The 23,569-nt window shown below is 38.9% G+C and overlaps 1 protein-coding gene across 2 annotated transcripts in view; it reads left to right on the plus strand.

Moving 5' to 3' along the window:
* The window catches only part of MGAT4A (alpha-1,3-mannosyl-glycoprotein 4-beta-N-acetylglucosaminyltransferase A), a 72,205-nt gene that overhangs the window by 17,650 nt on the left and 30,986 nt on the right, over positions 1 to 23,569 (plus strand). For both annotated transcript variants that reach the window (XM_063126283.1, XM_063126284.1), the window contains exons 3-4: positions 18,936 to 19,103; positions 20,940 to 21,080. In XM_063126283.1, the coding sequence (XP_062982353.1) occupies positions 18,936 to 19,103; positions 20,940 to 21,080 (309 nt within the window). The remainder of the gene's footprint in view (positions 1 to 18,935; positions 19,104 to 20,939; positions 21,081 to 23,569) is intronic.

Genomic DNA, 23,569 nt, shown 5'->3' on the forward strand with positions numbered 1-23,569 from the left:
AGATCAGTCTTTATAGCTTTCTTAAATGCTTCCTTCTGCCCTCAAACCATTGGACCATCAGACTGTCTGGCTCATTATGGTCTATAGTAGCTTTCTCCACCTGGTGCCCTCCAGATGCATTGGACTACAACTCCCATGATCCTCACTGTGCTGGCCAGGGATTATGGGAGTTGTAATCCAACACTTCAGGAGGGCATCAGATTGGGGATAGCTAGTCTATACTGACTAGCAGTGGTTCTCTGTGGTTTCAGACAAGAGCCTTTCCTAGCCCTACCTGAAGGTGCAATATTCTTGCTGCCATATGTTGGACCAACTGAAGCATATTAATTGGATGCCACATTTAAGGTACACAGATCATTACAAAATATAGGATTGTATCCAAATGTTGTTATACTTGGATCAGACCCATTGAGATCTACATCAGTCAGTCTGTTCAAGGTATGACTTATGTTGGGATTGAACCCATTAGTGTAAATTTTTTTATCCACCTCCTTCCCTCTGTTACTTGAATGGATTTCAACTAAATTAGTTCCTTATTTTTACATGTACTGATATCCATTTATGAAAACATAAAGGCTGGCTGCTACCCAGATCTGTTTCTTGCTTTGGGTGAAACACACCAGTTCCTGGGTAAGCAGAGAGCAGACATAAAGAGGAAAATTTACAGCCTTAATGTTTTCAGAAATGGGGGGCAGAGTTTATTTCTTTGTCCCAGAATCCTTGGTGTAACCTGATACCCACAGCACCTAGCCGGAAATAATTCATTCAGTCTGCAATCTCCATCTTGAGACTGGGTCTCTAATGCAATCCTCATGGCCACAACATCTGGCCTCAATTTTGTATTTTGTGTGTACACACACACACACACACACCACTCCATTTCTTGCAATAGTTACACTCCTGCATCCCAGTCCTGGGAGGGGTGAACTTGCAAGGGCTTCAGTGCTTGCAAGTTCAGACCTCGGTTTCCTAGAAGGAGGGCACTGGAGACTTGTGGTGTTTCTTTTATGAAGGTTTATTTACACTCAGTTCAGGCCTACTACAACCCAGCTCCAAGCAAACCCTGCTTTTTCCCAGCTGCCCAGTAGATCTCTTCACAAGGCAAAAGCTGCTGTCCTTTTGTGTCCAATTCAGCCTTCCTCCAGATTCCTTCCTTCCTACCTCCTCAGGCCTTGTTGGACAAAAGCTTGCCCATTTAGGGGTTATAGTGTGTGTGTGGATCCTCGATCTCTTTTACTCAGAGACACTGAGTTATAAGGGATCCTTGGAGATAATTTAGACTGACCCCAAACATACAACAGTATTTTACCACCTAGCCTGATGAAGAGTTTGGGAGAACTGAAAAGGTTGCCATTTGTGGCTTTTTGGAGGGTCCAAATGAAGGTATTGAGTTTTAATTTGGAGGGGTTTTCTTCTTATGGGACAACCTGGCTCTCTTTGCTTTTTATGTTACATTTGGCACCAATTCATAGGAATTATTCCCCTGACGAAACATTTGTACAGTCTTGTCTAAAATTATAATGCACGTATATCTGATGAGGGCCAAATTAACATTATGCTGAACGCATGTAGTGTGCAGCCAGGTCCTCAGTGTTTTTTTCAATCACAGGTGTGGTGGTGGTGGGCAGTGGTGGAGTTGTTGTTGGGAACACTGTGTGTGTGTGTGGGGAGGTTTATCTCTACCCCAGCTGCAATTGGGATGAACACCTCCCCGCCCCCCCCAAACTATAAGGCTAAGAAAAAAAGTTCTGTGTTTCCTGGAACTCTGATATGTTTCTTCTCCCAAGGACAAAAACACAGAGTTCTCTCATTACAGTTTCACGGGCATTTTTAAAGTGTTGGTGTGACTCCAAGACACCTGTGTCTTCCAAGTGTAACATGAGAAACAGCCCTTATTACTGTTTCTTGATGAATGTGGGAGTAGATAGACTTGATGGATTATATAATGGTCAGGGAGAAATTATCTAAGTGTGTAAAGCTGGGATAGCTTTATTTAACAAATCAACATCTTGTTTATAGAAGGACGAAGGGGTTAATTAATCTCCCCACCCAAGAAAACATGAGGCTTAGGGCTACTTCTTACTCTTCACTGATAATACATACCCAAAGTTCTCAATATTTAAACCTACAAAATAAAATATAAAGAACATTCACCTCAAGCAGAGCTTTTCTTCAAAACATCTATTTGTAGCATCTCTATTAACAATAACCTCCCTCTCTCTATATATATTTATTCCTTTTTTGGTGGTATTTTTACTTACACTACAATCTTATACAGGTCTACTCAGAAGTACCATTAAATTCAATGGGGCTTATTCCCAGGTGCATGCGAATGCAACCTCAAGCCCCAACCTCCAGTTTTAATAGCTCCTGGAATTTTAAGGATTTTCCTTCCTTTTTTTCCTCCCTCCCCCTTTCATCTTCCAGATAGTGTGTTTGTGTGTACGGTCAGGGACAGGGTTGAGAGAGTCTACAGAAAACAATCACCCATATTTCAGGGGCAAGATAACATTAACTTTTCAAGGCATATGCACCACTCCCCTTTCAACAAAGCCCAGACATATTTTGGCTACAGTATGTAGTTTGGCACTTTAGCGATGTAAACAAATGTATTTTATTTTGCAGTAATGTACTGATATTCGGTTGTAGATCACTTGTGTTTAACAATGAACATACATTCTTACCCACCGTTTATTAAACCTTGGGAGATATTGGCTTTTGGTGAGAAGGATTTTTTGGTGGTTTATTTCTAAGGTCTTGTATTCCTACTATCCACCCCTAACCCCTTAAAAGTAGGCCCTGTTGCAGATCTGTAAGAGGCACACTTAGAGCACCTCTACAATAAGGGGAGATCGTGTTGCTTACCCGTCACTTTGTGCTTCCTGGTTCTTTTGTGTGATTGTTATGAGCTGCATTACATGGCTGGAGAGGAGCAACCACATGCTTTGAACTGAATACGTCCCCTCCCTTCACTTCTATTGAGACAGCACAATCTAGTTTCAGAAGATCCCGATTTTTCCACATTACAAGTGGTTCATTTCATGGCACCATTTCTAGGGGATATCACAGGAGATGTCCTGTTCATTGATGGCGTCATGTAATGGACCCAAGTCTTCTATGAGTGGCCAATCGCAGATGTGCAATAAATCACTCATTCAGAGGAGCCCTTAAAGTGGAATTCTATGCATGTATACTCAGATTTGAAGAATCCCCTTTTCACATGAACCACTGCATCTATCTACTAAGATGTCTGTCATTTTCAGAAGAATGGTCCACAAGAAACATAGGGGGATAAGTGTGTCCTCTTTTGAGGCCCTCAAAATGTTAAGGCTGCTCTTGCACAAAACCTTCCACAGCTATCATTCTGAAATTTGCCATCCTTGATTCCATCAGAGGTGGGATAGCTATCGCTACAAATTCCATCCCATTCCACCAAGGAATAAAAACATTATTAGCAGTTCTAAACAATCAAAATATACGTAGCACAAAGATCCCTGCACCTATTTTTCTGACATTTGTCAGGCATATTCTTCTGCTAGGGGTTACTATGCCTGCAAGTCTCATCCAATTCTGACAAGAATTTTTTTTCTATGATAGTCAATGGGAAACACAAAGCCTTGGACTTCCAAACCTTGACTTGGGTTTGTTATTAAGTTGAAATAGAGAGACTGAATAAGTCCAGACTAAATTGTAGGGTTTTACAAACTGCCAAATTGGTCAAAGTTGAAGCTGGTGGTAACCTGAGAATACCGGAATATAACGGTGAAAAAAATTGCAGATATTCCAGAATATGAGTCAATAAAAATTACATGGAAGGAAAAGATTTAAACCATTCACAGAACAGCTGTGTCAATCAGGCATTACTTATTGATTGGGCTGTCCCTTTAAGCTCATGATTAGTCAAGGCCAGATACTTCTGACAGCTAGCTTCAGGAAACAAGCAATTAATGTACTGAAAGAACTGGTCTTAAACCGCTTGGTCTTGTTATCAGATTGTGAAATGGAGGAGGAGGATCAATTGGAAGCTGGCAGTCCTCGATTATAGTCTAGTAAGAGAAAAGAAAGAAATATGTGAAAAGTACCCCCACATAGAAATGATCGAGATAACAGGAAGAGAGGGAAAACATGACCTTAGAGACTGCAGACAGAAGGAAACCAGACTTGCTGTGTTCTTCATTGGAGGTGGTGGCACAGTTTAGATGAAGCTGTTCCATTTAAAATGTGTTGGGATCAGTTTAATACGGGGGGATATTTCTCCATTTCTTTTTCTCTCTGTTCTTTCATTGTTGTGTGCAGCAAGAATGAAGTGAATAAAGAAGAGGCCTAAGAATTAGATTAAGGGAGATAAGTTCTGTTTGTGACGATATGGTCCTTCTCCCTCTTTTGTCACCTGGATCAAGAGGGTTCTTGAGGCCTGTATGTGAGGGGATCATCTAACTCTCTGGGTTAGGGGAGATAAATTTTCATTGTGCAAAGCTGTACTTTTACAGTCCAGCACGTTCTGAAAGACCCTGGCAAAGATCTTGATTTCTAAGGGGTGATATAGGGGGTGATCAGATCACTCTGGGTTCTGTATGTTGTCCTAATCAAGGGTATATCCAATTCCTAAAGAATGTCTTGAACTGGAAAAATTCCAGGGGATAATAATCCTTTTTTAAAAAATTGTGAATATTAACAAAATGGAACAGAAAATACATTGTGAAAACCGAAAAAACCCCATACATTACATATATAGGATTATCGTCGATTTCCATTGTGTATACCGTTCATTAATACAAGGGGGAGAGATTTATACAAAGGTTTCAAGAAAAGCAAACCAGATATCCATGTATTTATTCATTTGCAAGTTGCCTCTATATAACACCTGTTAAAAAGTTGATAATGTTATTAAGCCCTCAATCCATTACATTATGGGAGGTGTGAATTTGTCCTTCCAATGTCTAAGTCTTTTGGCTGTCATAAGGGCTCTGAAGATCCATCTGCGCTGACCATGTGTTATCTTCCAAGCAGCTGGTAGGTAGTTTAGGAGAACATGGACATTGTTCCATATTATAGATTGTTTCAGTACAAAGTTCATCCATATTGTTACCTCCTCCCAAAAAGGGGCAACTACGGGGCACTGCCAAAACATATGAGTTTAAGAAGCATTAGATGCATTATATCTCCAACAATTGTGCAAGTTAGACAAACCCTTATTAAAAAGGCATTGTGGAGTCCAATAAACCCAAAACCTTTTTTATTTTTGCTGAATAAAACGTAACCTGAGATCCCTAGAAGCTTCAGATGTAGATATTAGGGCAACTGTCCATTGGTTAGGCAAGATAGGGCACTCCAATTCTCTATTCCAGTCCAGTCTTAAACTATGGGTATCATATTTACTTATTTATTTATTACATTTTTATACCGCCCAATAGCCGAAGCTCTCTGGGCAGTTCACAAAAACTGCTGCTAAATACTTACTGCTAAATACTTACTGCTACTAAATACTTATATATATGGGTCGACATGTCAGTTCAGCTGTTATAAGTGTTTCTAGCAGTGCTGGAGGCTCTGAAGCTGTAAAAGCAGCTGGACCAAACCTAGATTCCAGCATATGTTTCAGTTGCAAGTATTGCCATTGGGCCATAGTAGGTAAATTATATTTAAAACACAAGTCTGAAAAAGGCAAAAACTTATTGCCTGAACCTATTAGTTGATCCAGAGTTAAAATCATCTTATTCATCCATGTCCTCCACAGAAATGCTTTCCTTCCAATTCTTAAATCTGGTTTCCCCGTATAGTTAATTTTGCATGACAGAATGGATCAAACTGTAATTGACATGATATTGTACACCATGTCACTCTAGCAGCCAAATTTGTAAGAGGGGGTTTGCTTATTTTGATGTGGTGACAACTGAGTGCTATCCATTTGGAAAGAAGTTCTAACAATAAGGTTTCCGGAACTAACCATGGTGGCAGTTCAGAGGGAGCAGAAAAGGACCAGAACTTAGTACAAGCCAATAGGTAAGCCTGATGATACAAAGCTAGGTCTGGAAAACCAAACCCAGCTTCTTCAATTGGAGGCTGCATCTGTTTCAAAGATATTCAAGAAGGGAAAGAACCACAGAAGAATTTACGAAACAAAGCATTAAGTTGTTGAAAATATTTTCCAGGTATAAGTAAAGGAATCCCATACATGACATAAAGAATTTGAGGTATATGGTTCATCTTAAGTTTGTTGACTTTACCCCACAGACTCAACTTTAACGATGCCCATCTGTCTATATCTCATGTAATCTCACTAATCAGTTTATTTAAGTTTATTTTGATCAATTGAGATCTCTCTTGGAATAAGTATTCCCAGATAAGTAATAAAATGAGGGCACCTCAAAAATTGGACATTAGCCAACACACTAGAAAAATATACTATCTCCAAACGGCATCAACTTCAACTCCTACTTTGACCAGTTAATTGAGTAACTGGAAAGATCACCAAAGGTATTAATCAATTCCATCAAAGCAGGAATAGATGGCTGGAGTTTAGAAATAAACAATAAAAGATCATCAACATAAAGAATAATTTTAAATTTTAGGTCAGCATGTACAAACTCGTGAATACTACTATTCTGTCTAACTGCACAAGCCAGGGATTCCAAGCATAGATCAAATATCAATGAAGAAAGTGGACATCCTTGCCTGGTACCTCGCTGAAGCATGAAAAACGCTGACAACATAACTCTGGCTCTTGGAGTTAAATATAAAATTCTAACCCACTTCAAAAATTCGATTGGAAAGCCAGAATGACTCAGTGTAGCAAGCATAAACTTCCAATGTATTTTGTTGAAGGCCTTCTCAGCATCCAAAGAAACAATGGCTGCCTGGTCCATTCTTTCTATTATTATTATTATTATTATTATTATTATTATTATTATTATTATTATTATTTATATAGCACCATCAATGTACATGGTGCTGTACAGAGTAAAACAGTAAATAGCAAGACCTTGCCGCATAGGCTTACATTCTAATAAAATCATAATAAAACAATAAGGAGGGGAAGAGAATGCAAACAGGCACAGGGTAGGGTAAACAGGCACTGGGTAGGGTAAAACTAATAGTATAAAGTCAGAACAAAATCAAGTTTTAAAAGCTTTAGGAAAAAGAAAAGTTTTTAGCTGAGCTTTAAAAGCTACGGTTGAACTTGTAGTTCTCAAATGTTTTGGAAGAGCGTTCCAGGCATAAGGGGCAGCAGAAGAAAATGGACGAAGCCGAGCAAGGGAAGTAGAGACCCTTGGGCAGGTGAGAAACATGGTATCAGAGGAGCGAAGAGCACGAGCGGGGCAATAGTGTGAGATGAGAGAGGAGAGATAGGAAGGAGCTAGACAGTGAAAAGCTTTGTAGGTCAACAGGAGAAGTTTATATTGGATTCTGAAGTGAATTGGAAGCCAATGAAGAGATTTCAGAAGTGGAGTTACATGGTCAGAGTGGCGAGCCAAGAAGATGATCTTAGCAGCAGAGTGGTGAACAGAAACCAACGGACTGATGTGAGAAGAAGGAAGGCCAGTGAGAAGAAGGTTGCAGTAGTCCAACTGAGAAATAACCAATGCATGAACAAGAGTCTTGGCAGAAGAGACAGACAAAAATGATCAAATCCTGGCAATATTATACAGGAAAAAAACGACAGGATTTAGCTACTGCCTCAATATGAGGAATAAAGGAGAGCGAGGAATCAAATATAAAGCCAAGACTACGAGCTTCCTTGACTGGAGTAAGTGTAACATCATTGACAGTAAGAGAGAATGAGAGATGAGAAGGTTTAGGAGGAAAAACAAGCAATTCAGTCTTTGCCATATTAAGTTTCAAATGACGATGAAGCAACCAAGCTGAGATATCTGAAAGACATGCCGAGATACGATCGTGAACATCAGGAAAAAGATCCGGAGATGAAAGATATAATTGTGTATCATCGGCATACAGATGATATTGGAAGCCATGAGATTGAATAAGATTACCCAAGGGCAACATGTATAAAGAAAACAACAACGGACCAAGCACCGAGCCTTGCGGAACCCCTACTGAAAGGGGAAAAGAAGAAGACGAGCTGCCATTAGCCAACACGCTGAAAGAGCGACCCGCTAGATAGGAGGCAAACCAGTTATAGACAGAGCCACAAAATCCAAGGTCATGAAGGGAATCTAAAAGAAGATCATGATCAACCGTGTCAAAGGCTGCAGTTAGATCAAGGAGAATAAGAACGGAATAATGGCCTTTAGACTTGGCAGTAAGAAGATCATTGGTAATCTTAGTAAGGGCTGTTTCAGTGGAATGCAAAGGACGGAATCCAGATTGAAAAGGATCCAGAGCAGAGTTACTAGAAAGAAAATCAAGACAACGAGAGTAGACCACACGCTCCAGGATCTTTGAAACAAACGGCAACAAAGAGACAGGTCGGTAGTTAGACAGAGATAGCCTATCAAGAGTAGGTTTCTTGAGAATAGGAGAGACTGTAGCATGTTTAAAAGCAGAAGGAAATGAACCAGAGGACAGAGAAAAATTAATAATATGAAGCAAGGAAGGGAGGATAGCAGGGATAACATTAATAAAGATGCGAGAGGGAATCAGATCACGAGAACAAGTGGAAGACTTCGAAGAGTGCAGTATTGTAGACAGTTCATCAGCTGAGACCGAAGGAAACACAGAGAAATTTGCAGGAGGAACTGACAGATGAGGAACAGGAACTGGAAGAGGAGCAGAGCTGGCCAGATCAGAGCGAATAGTTTGGATTTTAGCATTGAAAAAAGAGGCAAAGTTATTAGACAGAGAGGCGGGGAGAGATGGTGGATTAGGCTTCAGAAGAGAATTGAAGGACGCAAAGAGCCGCTGAGGATGCCTAGCATTTGACTGGATCAACGTTGAGTAATACTGCTGTTTGGCCAATGAAATGGCAGAAGAGAAAGAGGAGAGTACAAATTTGTAATGGACAAAGTCCGCCCAGTCCCTGGTCCTACGCCAAAGGCGTTCAGCTGCCCGGGAACAAGAGCGAAGGTAGCGGAGGAAAGAGGTGAGCCACGGTTGGGGTTGAGAAGGGCGAACTATCCGAGTTGTAGATGGAGCAAGATTATCAAGAGTTGAAGATAAGGAGGAATTAAAGAAGGAGACAGCTGAGTCCAAGAAGACAGCCGAAAAGACAGAAGGAAGAGAGGAGGCTAGAGACTGAGAAAAAGCCTCATAATTGATAGATTGCAAGTCACAACAAGAGCGAGAAGCGGGACGTGAAGGAGGAGGATTATGAGTAATATTGAAAGAAACTAGGTGATGATCTGACAACGGAAAGTGAGCAGTAGAAAAGTCCAAAAAATTGGACTTGATATTTAAAGCTTGATATTTAAAGCTATCAAGTCCACAACTATTCTCAAATTATCAGACTTTTAATAAGTCTGATTTTAATAAATCCCACTTGATCTGGATGAACCAATGTTGCAATGACTTGTTGCAATCTATCAGCTAAAATTGTCATTCATATTTTAATATGAACTTTTATTAGTGAGATTGGTTGATAATTACCACAGTTAGTGTGGTCCTTGCCAGGCTTAGGGATGACTGTTATATAAGAATCATTTAATGATGAGGAAAGCGAACCTGTGTCAAATATATATTTGTAAAGTTGATAAAGTTTCGGAGCTTGAAAAGTAGAAAAATAATCCTAAGGAGTGACCTGAATATGACCCTACATCCAAGACTAAATAGAAGTCATGGACAAGGGAATTCTGAAAGTGCTGCAAGACATTTGGCAAACTTCCTGGAATCTCACAACTTAATTGACACATGAAGGGAATATAATAAGGGGAGGGGCAATTACACATCACCACCCCTGCCCCACCCCCACATGCATCCTCTTCCCACATTGACTTCTTGCTGATATCATGGGCACTCATCCCAAATATTAAAGATACCTTTATAAGGAATGTAACAGTTGATTATGTCTCTGTAGCAGTAACCGTTGAGCACTCAGAACCACTGCAAAAATTTCCAGTATGGTAACTTAACCCCACACTATTACCTAAACTACTAGTAGATACGCTTAATGAGGGCATTAAGCAGTGTTTTACACAAATGCTACTCTTGAAATGGAGTGAGCATGACTAATAGATGCTATGGTAAGGGTTCTCTGTATAACTGAATCCAATGCAGAAAGGAAGAAGAGAAACATGATCATGGAGATTCTGCAGGAAGAAATTGACAAGAGAAGGAATACAATAACACAGGAACTAGCAAAGTCCCGAGAGTAATGATAGATAAGTGGAATGAATTTCAGATTGCAGAAGTGGTAAATTTTTTTGATGTTGCCAGTACATTTTCAGAGCAATACTATAATTTCACAATAAAGACTCAAAGCTTTTAGTGAGAGCTTTGAAAAAGAAAATTACTAGGGATTTTATCAGAGGCCTCAGAAGTAATACAAGAGAAATATTGCATCACTCTGAATATACAAATCAACAATTTGCTAAATTCTATTACAATTTCAGTAAGATAATCCTCAAGTGTTTAGTACAGACTGTTTTCTGAACAAACAGTAACAGATAATATAATGTATTCTTGAATCAGCCAATATCAGAATTGGAAATAAAAGCAACTATAGACAAACTAAAGCAATGTGAGGCCCCAGGGATGGTTGGTTTCATTTGGGAGTTTTATAAAATGTTTACAGACATCCTAATTTCACACATGAAAAAGCTTTTCAATGAAATTCTAGAAGGGAATGCTATGCCAGTCCCATGGTGACAGAGCAGATTAGTGAACATTCCTAAACCAGACCAGGACAATACACATCCTGACTCCTACAAACTATAGCTCTGATAAATCAGGACACTATCTGATGCTAAATAGAGGAAGATCAAGTAGACTTCATGGCAAATAGGCAACTAATGGAATCTGTCAGATGTGTCTTAAATGTAATACACTATAGTAACTTTAACAAAAAGACCACTGCTTTGCTGTCACTAGATGCATTTAAAGCATTTGATAGGCTTGAATGGGCCTTTTTAAATAAAGTGTTAATTAAACAATTAAGCAATTAATTAACAATTAATGAAGCAATTTAGGGAGAAATGTTGACCTGGTAAGAGAGCTAAAGCTTTGCCATTGTAAATGTCTAAATTTCTCATTGCTAAAGAAAATTATAACAGTTAAAATTATGATCCTCCCAAAATTTTCAGTGTCTGCCAATTAGTATCCCCACCAAATACTTTATAATATGGCAAAAACGCACACGATAGATTCATTCTGCACAGGAGTTTAAAAGTCAGACATAATTAAAGATAACCTGTATAGAAGTTTGTGTGTGTGTGTGTGTGTGTTTGCTTCTCAAGACTAAAAACCTATTGTGATGGATTTTAAATAAAACAATTGATTCCAATAATAAGGAATGACAAATCAGCCCCTTTGGTCCTAATAGAAATGAGAACTGCCTGCCCAAGAACAGAGGCACTGAGTGTCATAGCCAACACTAAGGAAATTTACCAATCCATTTCTACAAGCAACGTTAAGAGTATGGAAGGCTTGGGAAAAGGTCTCATCCCCTCATCCCATTACTTGATCATCGGCTTTTCAAGCACTCCAAAAATACAGACAATATAGAACCTGTGAATTTCAGGGCTCTCTTAAAACACATGATTTGATAGAATTTCTGAGAAATATCAGAGCTTCTGAAGGGACAACATGTTATCTGGATATAGAAAGTTCAAATAATAAAGGTTTGCAAAACAATACAGGCAGAAGTAGGGGAAAGGATGTTGAAAATTAATGCATAAACTTCTCATGCAGCTAATACAACTCATACGATAACACACCATGATAATTTTGGAACTTATGGATCTACAAAGGATTTAAGGGCAGTCTGGGAGGCTGATTTAGGGGCTCCAATTCTAGGTTGGGATACCATTTGGCAGAAACCACCCACCAAAATAATACCAGGCAGAATAAAGGAAGCCACATTGAAAATGATCTGTAAATGGCATCTCACTCCAGTGAAGTTGCATTAAATGAATAAATGAATAATTTCTCTTCAAAATGTTGATGAGGTTGTTCTGACTGAGGCACATTAATTCACATGTCGTGGGGAAGTCCAGCTATATTGGGCATTCGTATTGAAAATGGTTCAACAAACTATGTCAGCAAACTATACCCCTAGATTATTATTATTATTTATTTATTTATATAGCACCATCAATATACATGGTGCTGTACAGAGTAAAACAGTAAATAGCAAGACCCTGCCGCATAGGCTTACATTCTAATAAAATCATAATAAAACAATAAGGAGGGGAAGAGAATGCACCAAACAGGCACAGGGTAGGGTAAAACTAGCAGTATAAAGTCAGAACAAAATCAAGTTTTAAAAGCTTTAGATCCTCAGTTAGCCCTTCTATCATATAGAAGAAGCTCCTCATAAGATCTCATTTGTTTCTTATTAGAATGGAAATTGCAAAGGTTTGGTAAACCACCGCGGGGTATACAATAAATGGTTATTTTTCACAAATTTGGCAAATTGCATTTGCAGATAAGTTGGCTAAATACGACAGAGTATCTAGAGGAGTATCCAGAAAATATTTATTCATAGAAAGTTGGTTTCGATTAATAGCATATGTGAACAGGAGCAGTATAGACTGAAAACCTTCAGTTACTCATTCCTCATTTTGTAGAGGTCTTCTTCTTCTCTAAAGCGGCCACATTAAACAAAGTGTTGGCACTCCGTATGGCTGTTGTAATGTACAATGTCAGCCCTGAGTCTAAATCATTGTTTCTAACTAAAATGATGCAACACATATGTGTGTGATTTGTGTTATTGATTATTGTTAATGTTTGTGTTTTATAGATATTATAAAGTAATTACAATAAAAAGTTAAATAAAAAGCAGTAATGTCATGGGACTGATTAATCCATCAGTGCAAGGAAAAATGATACTACTAATAGAGCAACCAGATAGGGTCTAGAGTTGCGTATGAATATATTTTGCAAACTTTCCACTGCAAGACTAAAGGACAGTGTTGTTTCCATAAGGTACTAAGCAGCATTAGGTATATGGTGTATTGTTTTTTATCTAGAAAAATAATCTTAGAATAGTAGGAACATAGAGGTAGCTCTGATGCAGCAGCCCACATGTGAGCACTGGTGGGAACATGTGGCACCATTGCCAAGGTCATTTGGAAGCAACATCTGTTAGATTCATTTCATCTGACTTTCACAGGTTGTCAGGCAACTCTCCTGTTCATTGACAGAACCAGATTTTTCTCAATTTCTAGAACTTGCATTCATGTTGGGAAGTACACCCGCCTGTGCATTTTCATGTTTTAGCCTATGGGGGGAAATGTGCATTTTCATTGGTGATTCTTTTATTATTCGTATTTTCATAGAACTTAATTTGTATCCAATTCTGGAAAGTTAAAAATGGTCCACTGTAGGATCTGCTGGGTGGATTCATAGAACTCATTTGGATCCATTGCAGATTCCCCCAGCATCCCTAGTGCCTGTGTGAATTGATCCTTTGAAGGAACTATCTATAGCTATGTATCTACACACAACTCTTGATGATTCCTATAATAGTCATAGAATCATAGAATAGCAGAGTTGGAAGGGGCCTACAAGGCCATCGAGTCCAACCCCCTGCTCAATGCAGGAATCCACCCTAAAGCATCCCTGACAGATGGTTGTCCAGCTGCCTCTTGAATGCCTCTAGTGTGGGAGAGCCCACAACCTCCCTAGGTAGTAATGGTGGTGGCTGAAGTATCTCTTGAGAAAACTCTCCCTACACAAGTGGCACATCTGAACCATCCCTTTATGTTCAAAGTGTCTTTATTGTGGCATCAGGTCGAACCCACTGTCAGAAGCAAGAATCTTGTCAAAGGACTATGAGCTCCACTATGCCTTGGAAGAAACACTGGCTAACGTCGTTTCTCCATGGACACTCAGTTACTTCCTTTTTTCAAACAGGAAGTAAACAAGGTGCACGAGGGCCATTCAGTCCCTCGTTGTGAACATGCTGCTTCTCGCACACACAGCAGGAGAGGGCAGCAACCGGACTTTTTCTGGTTTTTCTTGCTGCGCAAGGAAGACCAGATCGGGGTAGAAGGCGCATGAGAGGCAGATGGCGCCATGTGAGCTACCTCTGAGGAATCTGTGAGTGCCCAGTAAAAAGCGTACAATAAAACGCTCGTTGGATGGAGCTTTATAACCCTCCTCCTGCATATGTGGTACTCCTGCATATGTACTGGAATAGACCTTAAGTAGCAGGGGATCCTGGTACATTTTCCACCATGGGACACTTCTAGGCAGAAGTTGATTTCTTAACTTGGCCTCTTCTTTGGCATATAACCTGTTCGCAGTTTCTGTGGTTCAGATTGGTGAAAATATTGGATGAAACATTGTTAAATGAAACTCACTGAAAGTATACACAAAGTTATTTTTCTCATATTGTGAAATGTCAAGCCAGTCCAAATATTTTTATTTAATTCCTAAAGTAATGTAGATTAAACAGTACTATTTTTATGTGGCTCTTGCAGTTTCTTGAGAGAGAAAAATCTGGCAATTTTTGAACTATGCATTATATCTGTCTTAGCTTCCTAAAACAGTTGTGGAAAAATTTCACTTTATAAAAATATTTTTCCTGCCGCTCCTCCCTCTCTCTCTGAGTTTGATAAACATTCTTTTTTGTAACGAATAGTGTACTGCTTGGTATAAGAAAGGATTATTGGTAACAGCAAAAAATTAGTTTAGATTTTTTTTGTATAAATTTCAAGAAAAGAGATGAAAGTTATTTTGTCCTTTGTATGAAACGTTCATTATATTGCCATAAGATCTAAATATGTTGAAGATCTAAATATTTTCTAATAGTTCTGAAACTTTTCTATGTGGTATGTATACATTTTCCTGTCTCATTTTTTTTTTTACAAAAGTTAAAATATGTTTTTAATGCATAGAATAAGAACGAAACTCTGTTTCATAGTCTTAAATGTCAAGAAAGTAACCCAGAATTCCTTTGAGTAAGAAACTGAGTGCCGAAGTGGCTTTTGACATATTGATGCTGTCATCAACTTGGCTTCCCCTACCCCCATGCTCACAAAGATCAGGCAAGCTTTATAGGATAGAAAAGAGGCATGTGTAATCTCTCCTGTGTTTCTGCTTTCCTTCTTGCAGTGGAAAAAAAGGCTTATTTTGAAGTAATAAACTAAAACTGCTTTCTGGAACTACCAAGTAATGTGTTTGTGCTTAAAGCACTCAGCTGGCACATCTCTCAACTAACTGGGGATTGAACCTGTCGAAATCCTTTGGCTGTTGGGTTGTGAGTTTTTTCTCTCTCCCCCCCCCCACTCTTTGTCACCACTGATACCACAATGGCTGCCTCCTACAATGGCCATGGGGTCTCCTGGTAGCACCAGGAGACCTTAGATTTGCTAGAAGTTTGAGGGAAAAGCAAGATTCAACAGCAACTGAGCAGGTGGTCAAGTGCTCAACTGGGAACACCCTGTGCAGAAGGGTATATGATCTCCATTCAAAACACAGAAACAGCACTCAGTCAAATGAGGTGGCTCCCCATTGCTCATAAGCCACCTCAATTAATTTTTTTTGTAAAGGTCAAATCACTCAATTTCAGGAGAGTCTAGGTAGATTTTTTTAAAAAATGGTTATAGGTAGATCTATTTTTAACAAACAAAACAGATCAACAGGATTTTATCCACCTGAGCTTCCTACACTTCTCTCCTTTGGACAGAGATAAATGGACAGGTTGAATTCCTGTTGCATACCCCGTATATCACAAGTTCAAGTCTCTCACTGGGTTTGAATCATGATGCTCTTTGGGCTTGAGGAACCTTTTAAAAATCATGTTTTGTCATCTCACTTAATTATAACCTAGTTTGTGTAGACTTGTGGACTGCATAATACTTTGCATACAGTGCATATCTTTGTTAAAATGTCCAAGCAAACAGATTTTTTTCCGTGTCTCGGGCTAAAGTAGGAAGCACAAGTAATAGAGCACTTAGATTTAATTAAAGAAATACAAGGAAAGGATAGCGTGGGAAGTATTATGCAAAACTGAAAACTCCATGAACAAAGATATTTTATCACTATTAACCAGGCTTGTAGGAACAACAAAAATGGTTTTATTAAACAATTGAGAAAACTGAGAAATCATAGGATTCCAGGAATTCCCCACAAAAACATCCCTTTATCCTTGCCTTAGCCATGGATAACATAATCTTATTTCTGAAGGCCAAAAGCCTTTTTAGTCCTATTGCAAAGGCTGTTTCTCCACAAAGGAATGAACTCTTAGAATCTGTGGATAGAAACGTCCACCCAACAACCTAGTGAAGTAGACATAATATAGCAATCCAAAGGCCAGAGATTGGTACCAAAAAAAGCAATCATAACAATATTTGCTGAAAACTGGCAAGCATTGAGGCATGGGTATAAGGACAGTAACCAGGTTGCAAATAAATCATAAACCTCTCAAACAGTTATGTTATGGAGATATGACTGTTTGTAATTTTCAGAAAAGGTAGGATTCAAAAATAGGACCAGAAGGCAAAAGGAGGAGGTGAGAGGATTTAGAATGGGGGAGGGGAGGGGGGATTTGAAGAGAAGAAGAGATTAGGTTGATTTCATTCGGCTTGTTATAGTATATGTGGCTTGATGATAGTGTAAGCACTAACACTGGACAGTATAAAGGTTTACTAGGGATATATAGACTGTGTACTCATGAGCAGAAATACAGACCACAAAAGGGAAAAGGTATAACTCAGTATTATTGATTACAAGTATAATGCATTGGCTGTCAAAGTTTCCAAAGAATGCACACAGGGCTGCAACCACAACAGGGGCTAGGTACCTCATTGCAACAAAAAAATTACACTTTTGGCAAAGGGGGATAGGCAGTCCTTTGATCTTTGGATAGAAGTGAGTCCTGTACCTTTCTGGTCAGTTTAGGGCAAGGCTTTGATGATGGAAGAGGCAGACCATCTTGGAGTCAGTTGATCAGGGAGCCCTTACTTAAAGCTTAAAATTACACAACTGGAGCTCTTGCTTAACTCCACTTTGGCCTCTTCCCCTGAACCAAGTGTTGCCTGCATCATGAGCCAAAACATTGTTTCCTCACTTAGCTTGTGCCGAGGGCACAAGTTGGATATTTGCCCAGAACTTGTAGTGCTTTATACCATTCCTGGTTGCTCTGACACTCAATTGCAAACTGCGCACAATATCCCCAGGCTATGATTCTAAGAACTGGACAGTTTGAAAAAGGGGGAAAAGTCACTTAACATTTCCATGCATAATGGACAGCAGCCAACATTGTTGCTATGTGGACAGAAGGCGTTTCTGTTCATGGAAATGGATCCTTTCATTCATAGAGTGGCAATACTGGATGTTACTCACAATCTCTCTGTTCTATACAATAAAAACATATTTATTGATACAGTTACACAGGAAGGGCACAGTTCATTGTGCAACCCTTGCACATCTGTTTCAAGTTAGGTCTTCAGCCAAGGCTCCCAGGATTTATTGTATGCATTTAGCTCTTCCCTTGTTGATGTAAAGATGTTAAATTGAATATACATAATAATCCCATAAACAGAAGCATCATTTTTGGATGGCAACAATTCCAGTGAGATCATAGTTTGAAACAGAATTCTGAAAGAATAATCTGATTATGATCTTATTATACTCTTCAATATAATAAACATTAATGCCAACTGTTAACAAAGGTCTTGTAAAAATCAAAAGATATAATGGGTTAAGAGGCAGGGCTATTCCAGAAATATTCCAAATAATTTATTACCCTTTCCCCCTGTGATCACTCTCTCTTCTACACTACTACAGCATATGATGGCGGTTTGCATTCAGTCTTATACATCTCTAATGAGCTGTTTGTTTAGCTTCACTGTTGTTTTGCTTAATTTCACAGGTGTTCAATAGCAGCAGTATAAGTCTTTAAAATAGTGTTCTTTCGTGTTAGTTGAGACTAACTTACTGTCTACTTACTCCGAGTGGAAGAGGGAGAGGTGATTTTTGCCAATTCCTCCTCCCTGTGTGCTGCTCCTTTATGCCCAGAGGATTGGGACAGCATAAGAAGTGGGTCAAGATGGGAAGTAGCACAGGGGCTGCAAAAGTAAGGGGAAATCAACAAAAATCCCCTCCCTTCCACCAACAGGAACATCCAATTAGCAGAGTCCAAACAGTGTCCACAAATGGAGGGTGCCTCTCTTGTGGAACACTAGGTCTGGATCGGCTATAGTGTACACTTCACCCAGTACCTTGTTCTTATACACCTCTACGTGGGACATCTGCTTGGTTTCACATTCTGGGGCTTATTTTCAAGTACGTAGGCTTAGAGTTGCAGCATAATTGTGTTCTATTGCTTTTATTCCCAATCAATATTTATTTTATTCCCAATCAATAGGAAAAAGTTGAATTTATAACTGGATATTAGCACTTATTGTGTCACATTCATTTATAAATCCATATCCCATTCCTTCCTGTAGCATAAAATAATTTGATATTCATTACTTGTTGGTTGTCGACATGGAAGAGAATAAATAGGGAAATTGTTGTTTCAAAATGAAACCTCTCTTGCATCCACTTGTAAATGTGTTTGATACAATTTAACCCACTATGAGAGATTAATAAGGAAGTGTTCCTTGCATGACTTGAATAAATGTCTGTTCTAAAATCTAATTCAAATGGTTGTGCTTGAAATATGATAATAAAATATAAATGAAATTTAAAATATATTGCTTATCAGATATTTTGACAAATCTTAATGTGACTGATCACAAAGCTGTATTGCATGCAAAAAAATGTTTTTAAATTCCTGGCAGATAAAAGCTGAAATGTAAGTTTCATTCATGCTGTGAGAAGCCCTTATTTTACCTTTAACAGCAAGTAACCTGAGCTATTTTCACTTCTAGAAAAGCTGATTGCTTATCAAAGGGAATTTCATGCTTTGAAGGAACGTCTTCGCATAGCTGAGCACAGAACCCTGCAGCGTTCCTCTGAATTGAATGCCATCTTGGAGCAGTTCAGACGGGCAGTGGCAGAAACAAATGGAAGTAAGGATGCGCTGAGCAGTGTTTCAGGTACAGGCCTATGTATTTGTAAAAAATCATTTTTCAATGAAATTGTAACTAAAGATACATTATTATTATTATTATTATTATTATTATTATTATTATTATTATTATTATTATTTGCAATTATATCCCGCCTTTTTCCTCCAAAGAACCTAAGGCGGCATACATAATCCACATCCTCTCCATTTTATCCTCACAACAATAACCCTGTGAGGTAGGTTGCGCTGAGAGTCTGTGGCTGGCCCAAAGTCACCCAGTGGGTTTCCATGGCTGAGTGGGGACTAGAACCTGGATCTCCCGACTCCCAGTCCAACACTTTAGCCACTACACCCCTTAGCTTCCATCTCCTACTGTGTTTTTTCCTTCAGAAGCTAGCACAAACTTTGTTCCACCTTAAGGAGAGGTGGAAAGTAAGTGGTTTCATCAGTACATGGATTTGTGCACTTGTTTTATGTTGCTCATCTGGATTAATTTAAGGGGTTATTTGTGTTGCTTTAAACCTGGCAAATTCAGATTGGAAATTCTGAAAGGAATCTTCCCTTTTCTAATATGGCGATCAATGTCAGTGTTTGTCCCCCCCCCCCCCCCCCATTATCTTGAGACACGAATTGATTTAGTGGTTCTGGACTTTATGGCAGGATAGTGTGAGGGCAATGGGAGAAACATTCTTTTTTGCCAGTAGCAAGTGGATCTTGCTTAATGGATTATAGGATTCACATGAGTGGTGTGTGAAGCCGGGCTCTCAGGTGGCTCTGGGAAGAGCGGGTATTACTCCCACTGCTTGCCAATTCCCTATCTTCGTGCCTCTCTCAGCATAGAGGAAGGCAGCATGTTTTCAGCAGTGCACTCTCTGGTATTGGTCCTACTGAGCTGACATAGAGTGCTACTGTCATAATTGGAGGACATTCTCTTCCCTACCCCTCCACTGTTGTGAGGATGGGATTGAAGGCAGGTATGAGGTAGGTTGCCACCCCACCCCCCATATACTTTAATCCTTTTGGTAGTATTATTACTGCAACTTGCTTGTGGGAAAGCAGCATATAAATTGACCTACATCAGTTCACCACTAGGTCCCTCATAATTGATCATTCCTCTTCTCCATATAATGTCTGCTTGGACAAACTACTTCTGATCATTTTTCAGTGATTTCCCCATCTCCTTATACCACATCTCAGGCCTTTTCTGAAGGCTCCCTGAACCTAGAGAGAGGCTGTTCGGGGGTGGGGCAGAATAGAGCAAGATGTCTCCATTGCGTAAGCAGACTCCAAATTGTGTAACTTTGGATGCAACATTGTTGTTGTTGTTGTTGTTGTTGTTGTTATTATTATTATTATTATTATTATTATTATTATTATTATTATTACTACAGTTGTGAGGCTAGGTAATACTTCTTTTTAAGCTTACTGTACTGAAGGAAAGAGATTTTACTGCACTGGCTATCTTACCCTGTTTCTAAACTTACACAGTTTCTTAATTTGCTTGGCTCCTTGTCCTTTTCTTCATCACTTTGTCACTGGGGCTCTCTCCTGCTTGCTGTAATCCACAGTAGTTTTATCTCTATTTCTGTCTCTATCTCTATCCATGCCTCTGCATTTGTTGTTTCTCTCCTTCAGATGTAACTGAGCTGCAAATATTGCATAAGATGCTCCTGCTTCAGTTTTCAGCAGAACCATTATTTTCTATCTTTTAATGACTATCTAATTAGAGGGGGATTCTATTTTTGTCTTCTCTGCTGTATCAATCTGAAAAATGCTTCTAATGCTTACATTTTGGATTACATTTTCATTAGGACTCACAGTTGGATGGATTTGTAGTTACATATTTTATCTTAACTGTTTACAGATGAAACGTTAAAATTGTTAAAGGAGCTAACAAGCCGAAAAGCTCTTCAAGTGCCAAATATATATTACCACTTGCCTCATTTGTTGAAAAATGAAGGAAGCCTTCGACCTTCAGTGCAGGTTGGCCTGGGACGAACAGGAGGTAAACTGGCAAAATTTATATGGGTACGCTTAAAGATGGGTATGAAGCTCTGTGAAACTCTGTGGATGAAGTAACAAGGCTCAGTATGAAGTGTGGCAAACAGAAGATCAAAGGAATCTTATTTTCTTTGTTGGGTCTCTCTTAGAATTCAGGTTGAACTCCAAGAGTAAAGAACTTTGCCTTCAACCTTCTCTCTCATTGTCTCATGAAGATCCCACACTTTTGATGTTAAGGTATAATGAAAGGCACTAATTTGAAGCAGCATGTGTGTGTTTTTAAATTAAGTTGTTGTTTTTTAAATACCAATGCATGGAATTTTTAGAAGCTCATAAACTAGTAGATTAAGGTTTCCATGCTGTCTAGGTTTCATAGAACGTAAAATGTAAGTATTTAAACTGTACCTCTAGTTCAATTAAAACACTATCTTGATCCAGTGAACTCCTCCCTATGCAGCTGTAGACATTTTTGTGTGGCTTGCATAGTGTTAGCAATTATATTTCTTTTCCTCAGTACCAGCTTCCCCACAGCCTATGAAGAAGTGCCTTGTAGCTCTGTATATGTGATACAAAAAACTTGTAGTATACTCCAGACATTATGGTAAATGTGTGTATCCTGCTATATCTAGGAAAATGTAGAGTATGATGCAGAAGTAGCATTTTATGCAGCTCAGGGCAGAGAAAGGGAGACCAATTGCGTGTGTAGTTCTTAGGTCCCAATTAAGCTAAGTGTGCCATACATTCCATGTTCTGCAATTGGTTTTTATTCTTTCATGCATATGATGATGCTTTTGGATGCTGGTTCTGCAAGTTAGATGAATAGGACCCAGTTAGGAACATACTTCCAGAGAAATGCTTACTAGTATATTAGATGTCTGTGAAGCATTATTTTTACTTCTGCTCTGGTTGTTACTGAGCCTGATGTTTTCATAATCTACTTCCTGTTGGCTTGCTTTTTTCTTTTTGTTTATAGAATAATTAGGTATAGTGAGATGTTGCATCTTATAGGCTTTGTTCTGCATTGATTTTACAATATGCCTGGTTGTACTGCATGTCAGGTATGAAAGGCACATGATTAAACACTGTGCTTTATATGTAGGTTATACACATGCATGAATGTAGGTTATATGCGTGCTTTTAAAGGAAAATGGTTCAACAGGCAAAAGGCACTTTCTTTATATGTATATATCATTTAAAAACTTGTCCTTACTAGGTTATTGTTATATCGGTGAGGTGTAGTATGGGGATGTGCTGAGTACCACCCTACTGTAGGGTGACCATATTTTGGAAATCAAAAAGGAGGACAACATGTCCAGCCCCCAAAGGGGTGTTCCTACCCAAACATGGCCTTGGTCACATGTCTGATTTCAAGGCACAGAATTAAGACAAACCTGTTCTACATAACGTCTTAATGTTAAAATCACTGGAATGAAGAACAAGTGAGACATTCAATGTATCTGAAATTAACTTCACTTATTCCTACTTGTAGCTTTTGCTGTACTTTGAAGCTTTTGCTATACTCTGTGTGATACAGTCTCCCTTTCCCTCAGATATCTTTTCTGACTGCAAATCCTTCATTGGATGACCCTAGTCTCAGCTTTCCTAACATTTAACACTCTTTCCCCATCACCTTTCTCATATCCATACTCAGATTCAGCATACTGCTACTACTGAACAAATGAAGCTGTTGACAAGTACAGAAAAATCTAGTACAACTAACAAGCAACCAAGCATTCAGAAAGAGTATAAACTGCTATTACCCTGTAGACGTTAGCCATGGAACAAAATGGACTAAAAGCTAGCACCTCTTAGCTTGTTTCAACTTCAACCAGACATAACAGTCAAAAACAACCAAGAAAAACACACCTACCTCATTGACATAGCAATACCTTGTAACAAAAATGCTGCAGAAAAGGAAGAGGACAAGAGAGAAAAATATACAACACTGGCTATGGAAGTTAAAAACCTATGGCAACAGGAAAAAAATACAATTATTCCATTAGTCACATCAGTCACCAGCATCACATCATTTTTTTTTTTACAGAAAACCTTCAGAAATCAGGCCTATCAAAATACATGCATGCCAACATCCAGAAAGCAATCATACTTAAAACATGTTCAATAGTCAGGAAATTTCTGAATCAGTAAAAGACAGCATGACTTGGCAAAGCCCATCATGTTCTTCTAGAAAAACCACCACAAGCAAGAAAAGAGACATAGAAGATGATGATGATGATAATGGCAACTCTGTGAATTTTTTAAAAAGATTTTTAAGAAGGATGAACAATTATCAGCAATTTTTACAAAATATAGTTATGCCAGTTATATCAAACAAATTGGAGAGGAAGGTCTATGGGTCAAAATGCATTATTTAATAGGAATACCACCTCCAAATCATCCCTCCTAACTCACACACAGAAAACTACAGCCCTCCCCCCCCCCACACGCACTGCAAACATGCATATGCACCCATAATCAAACAACCCAGGCATC

The sequence above is a fragment of the Elgaria multicarinata genome, chromosome 5 (genome assembly GCF_023053635.1).
Source record: "Elgaria multicarinata webbii isolate HBS135686 ecotype San Diego chromosome 5, rElgMul1.1.pri, whole genome shotgun sequence".
NCBI classification, from domain to species: Eukaryota; Metazoa; Chordata; class Lepidosauria; order Squamata; family Anguidae; genus Elgaria; species Elgaria multicarinata.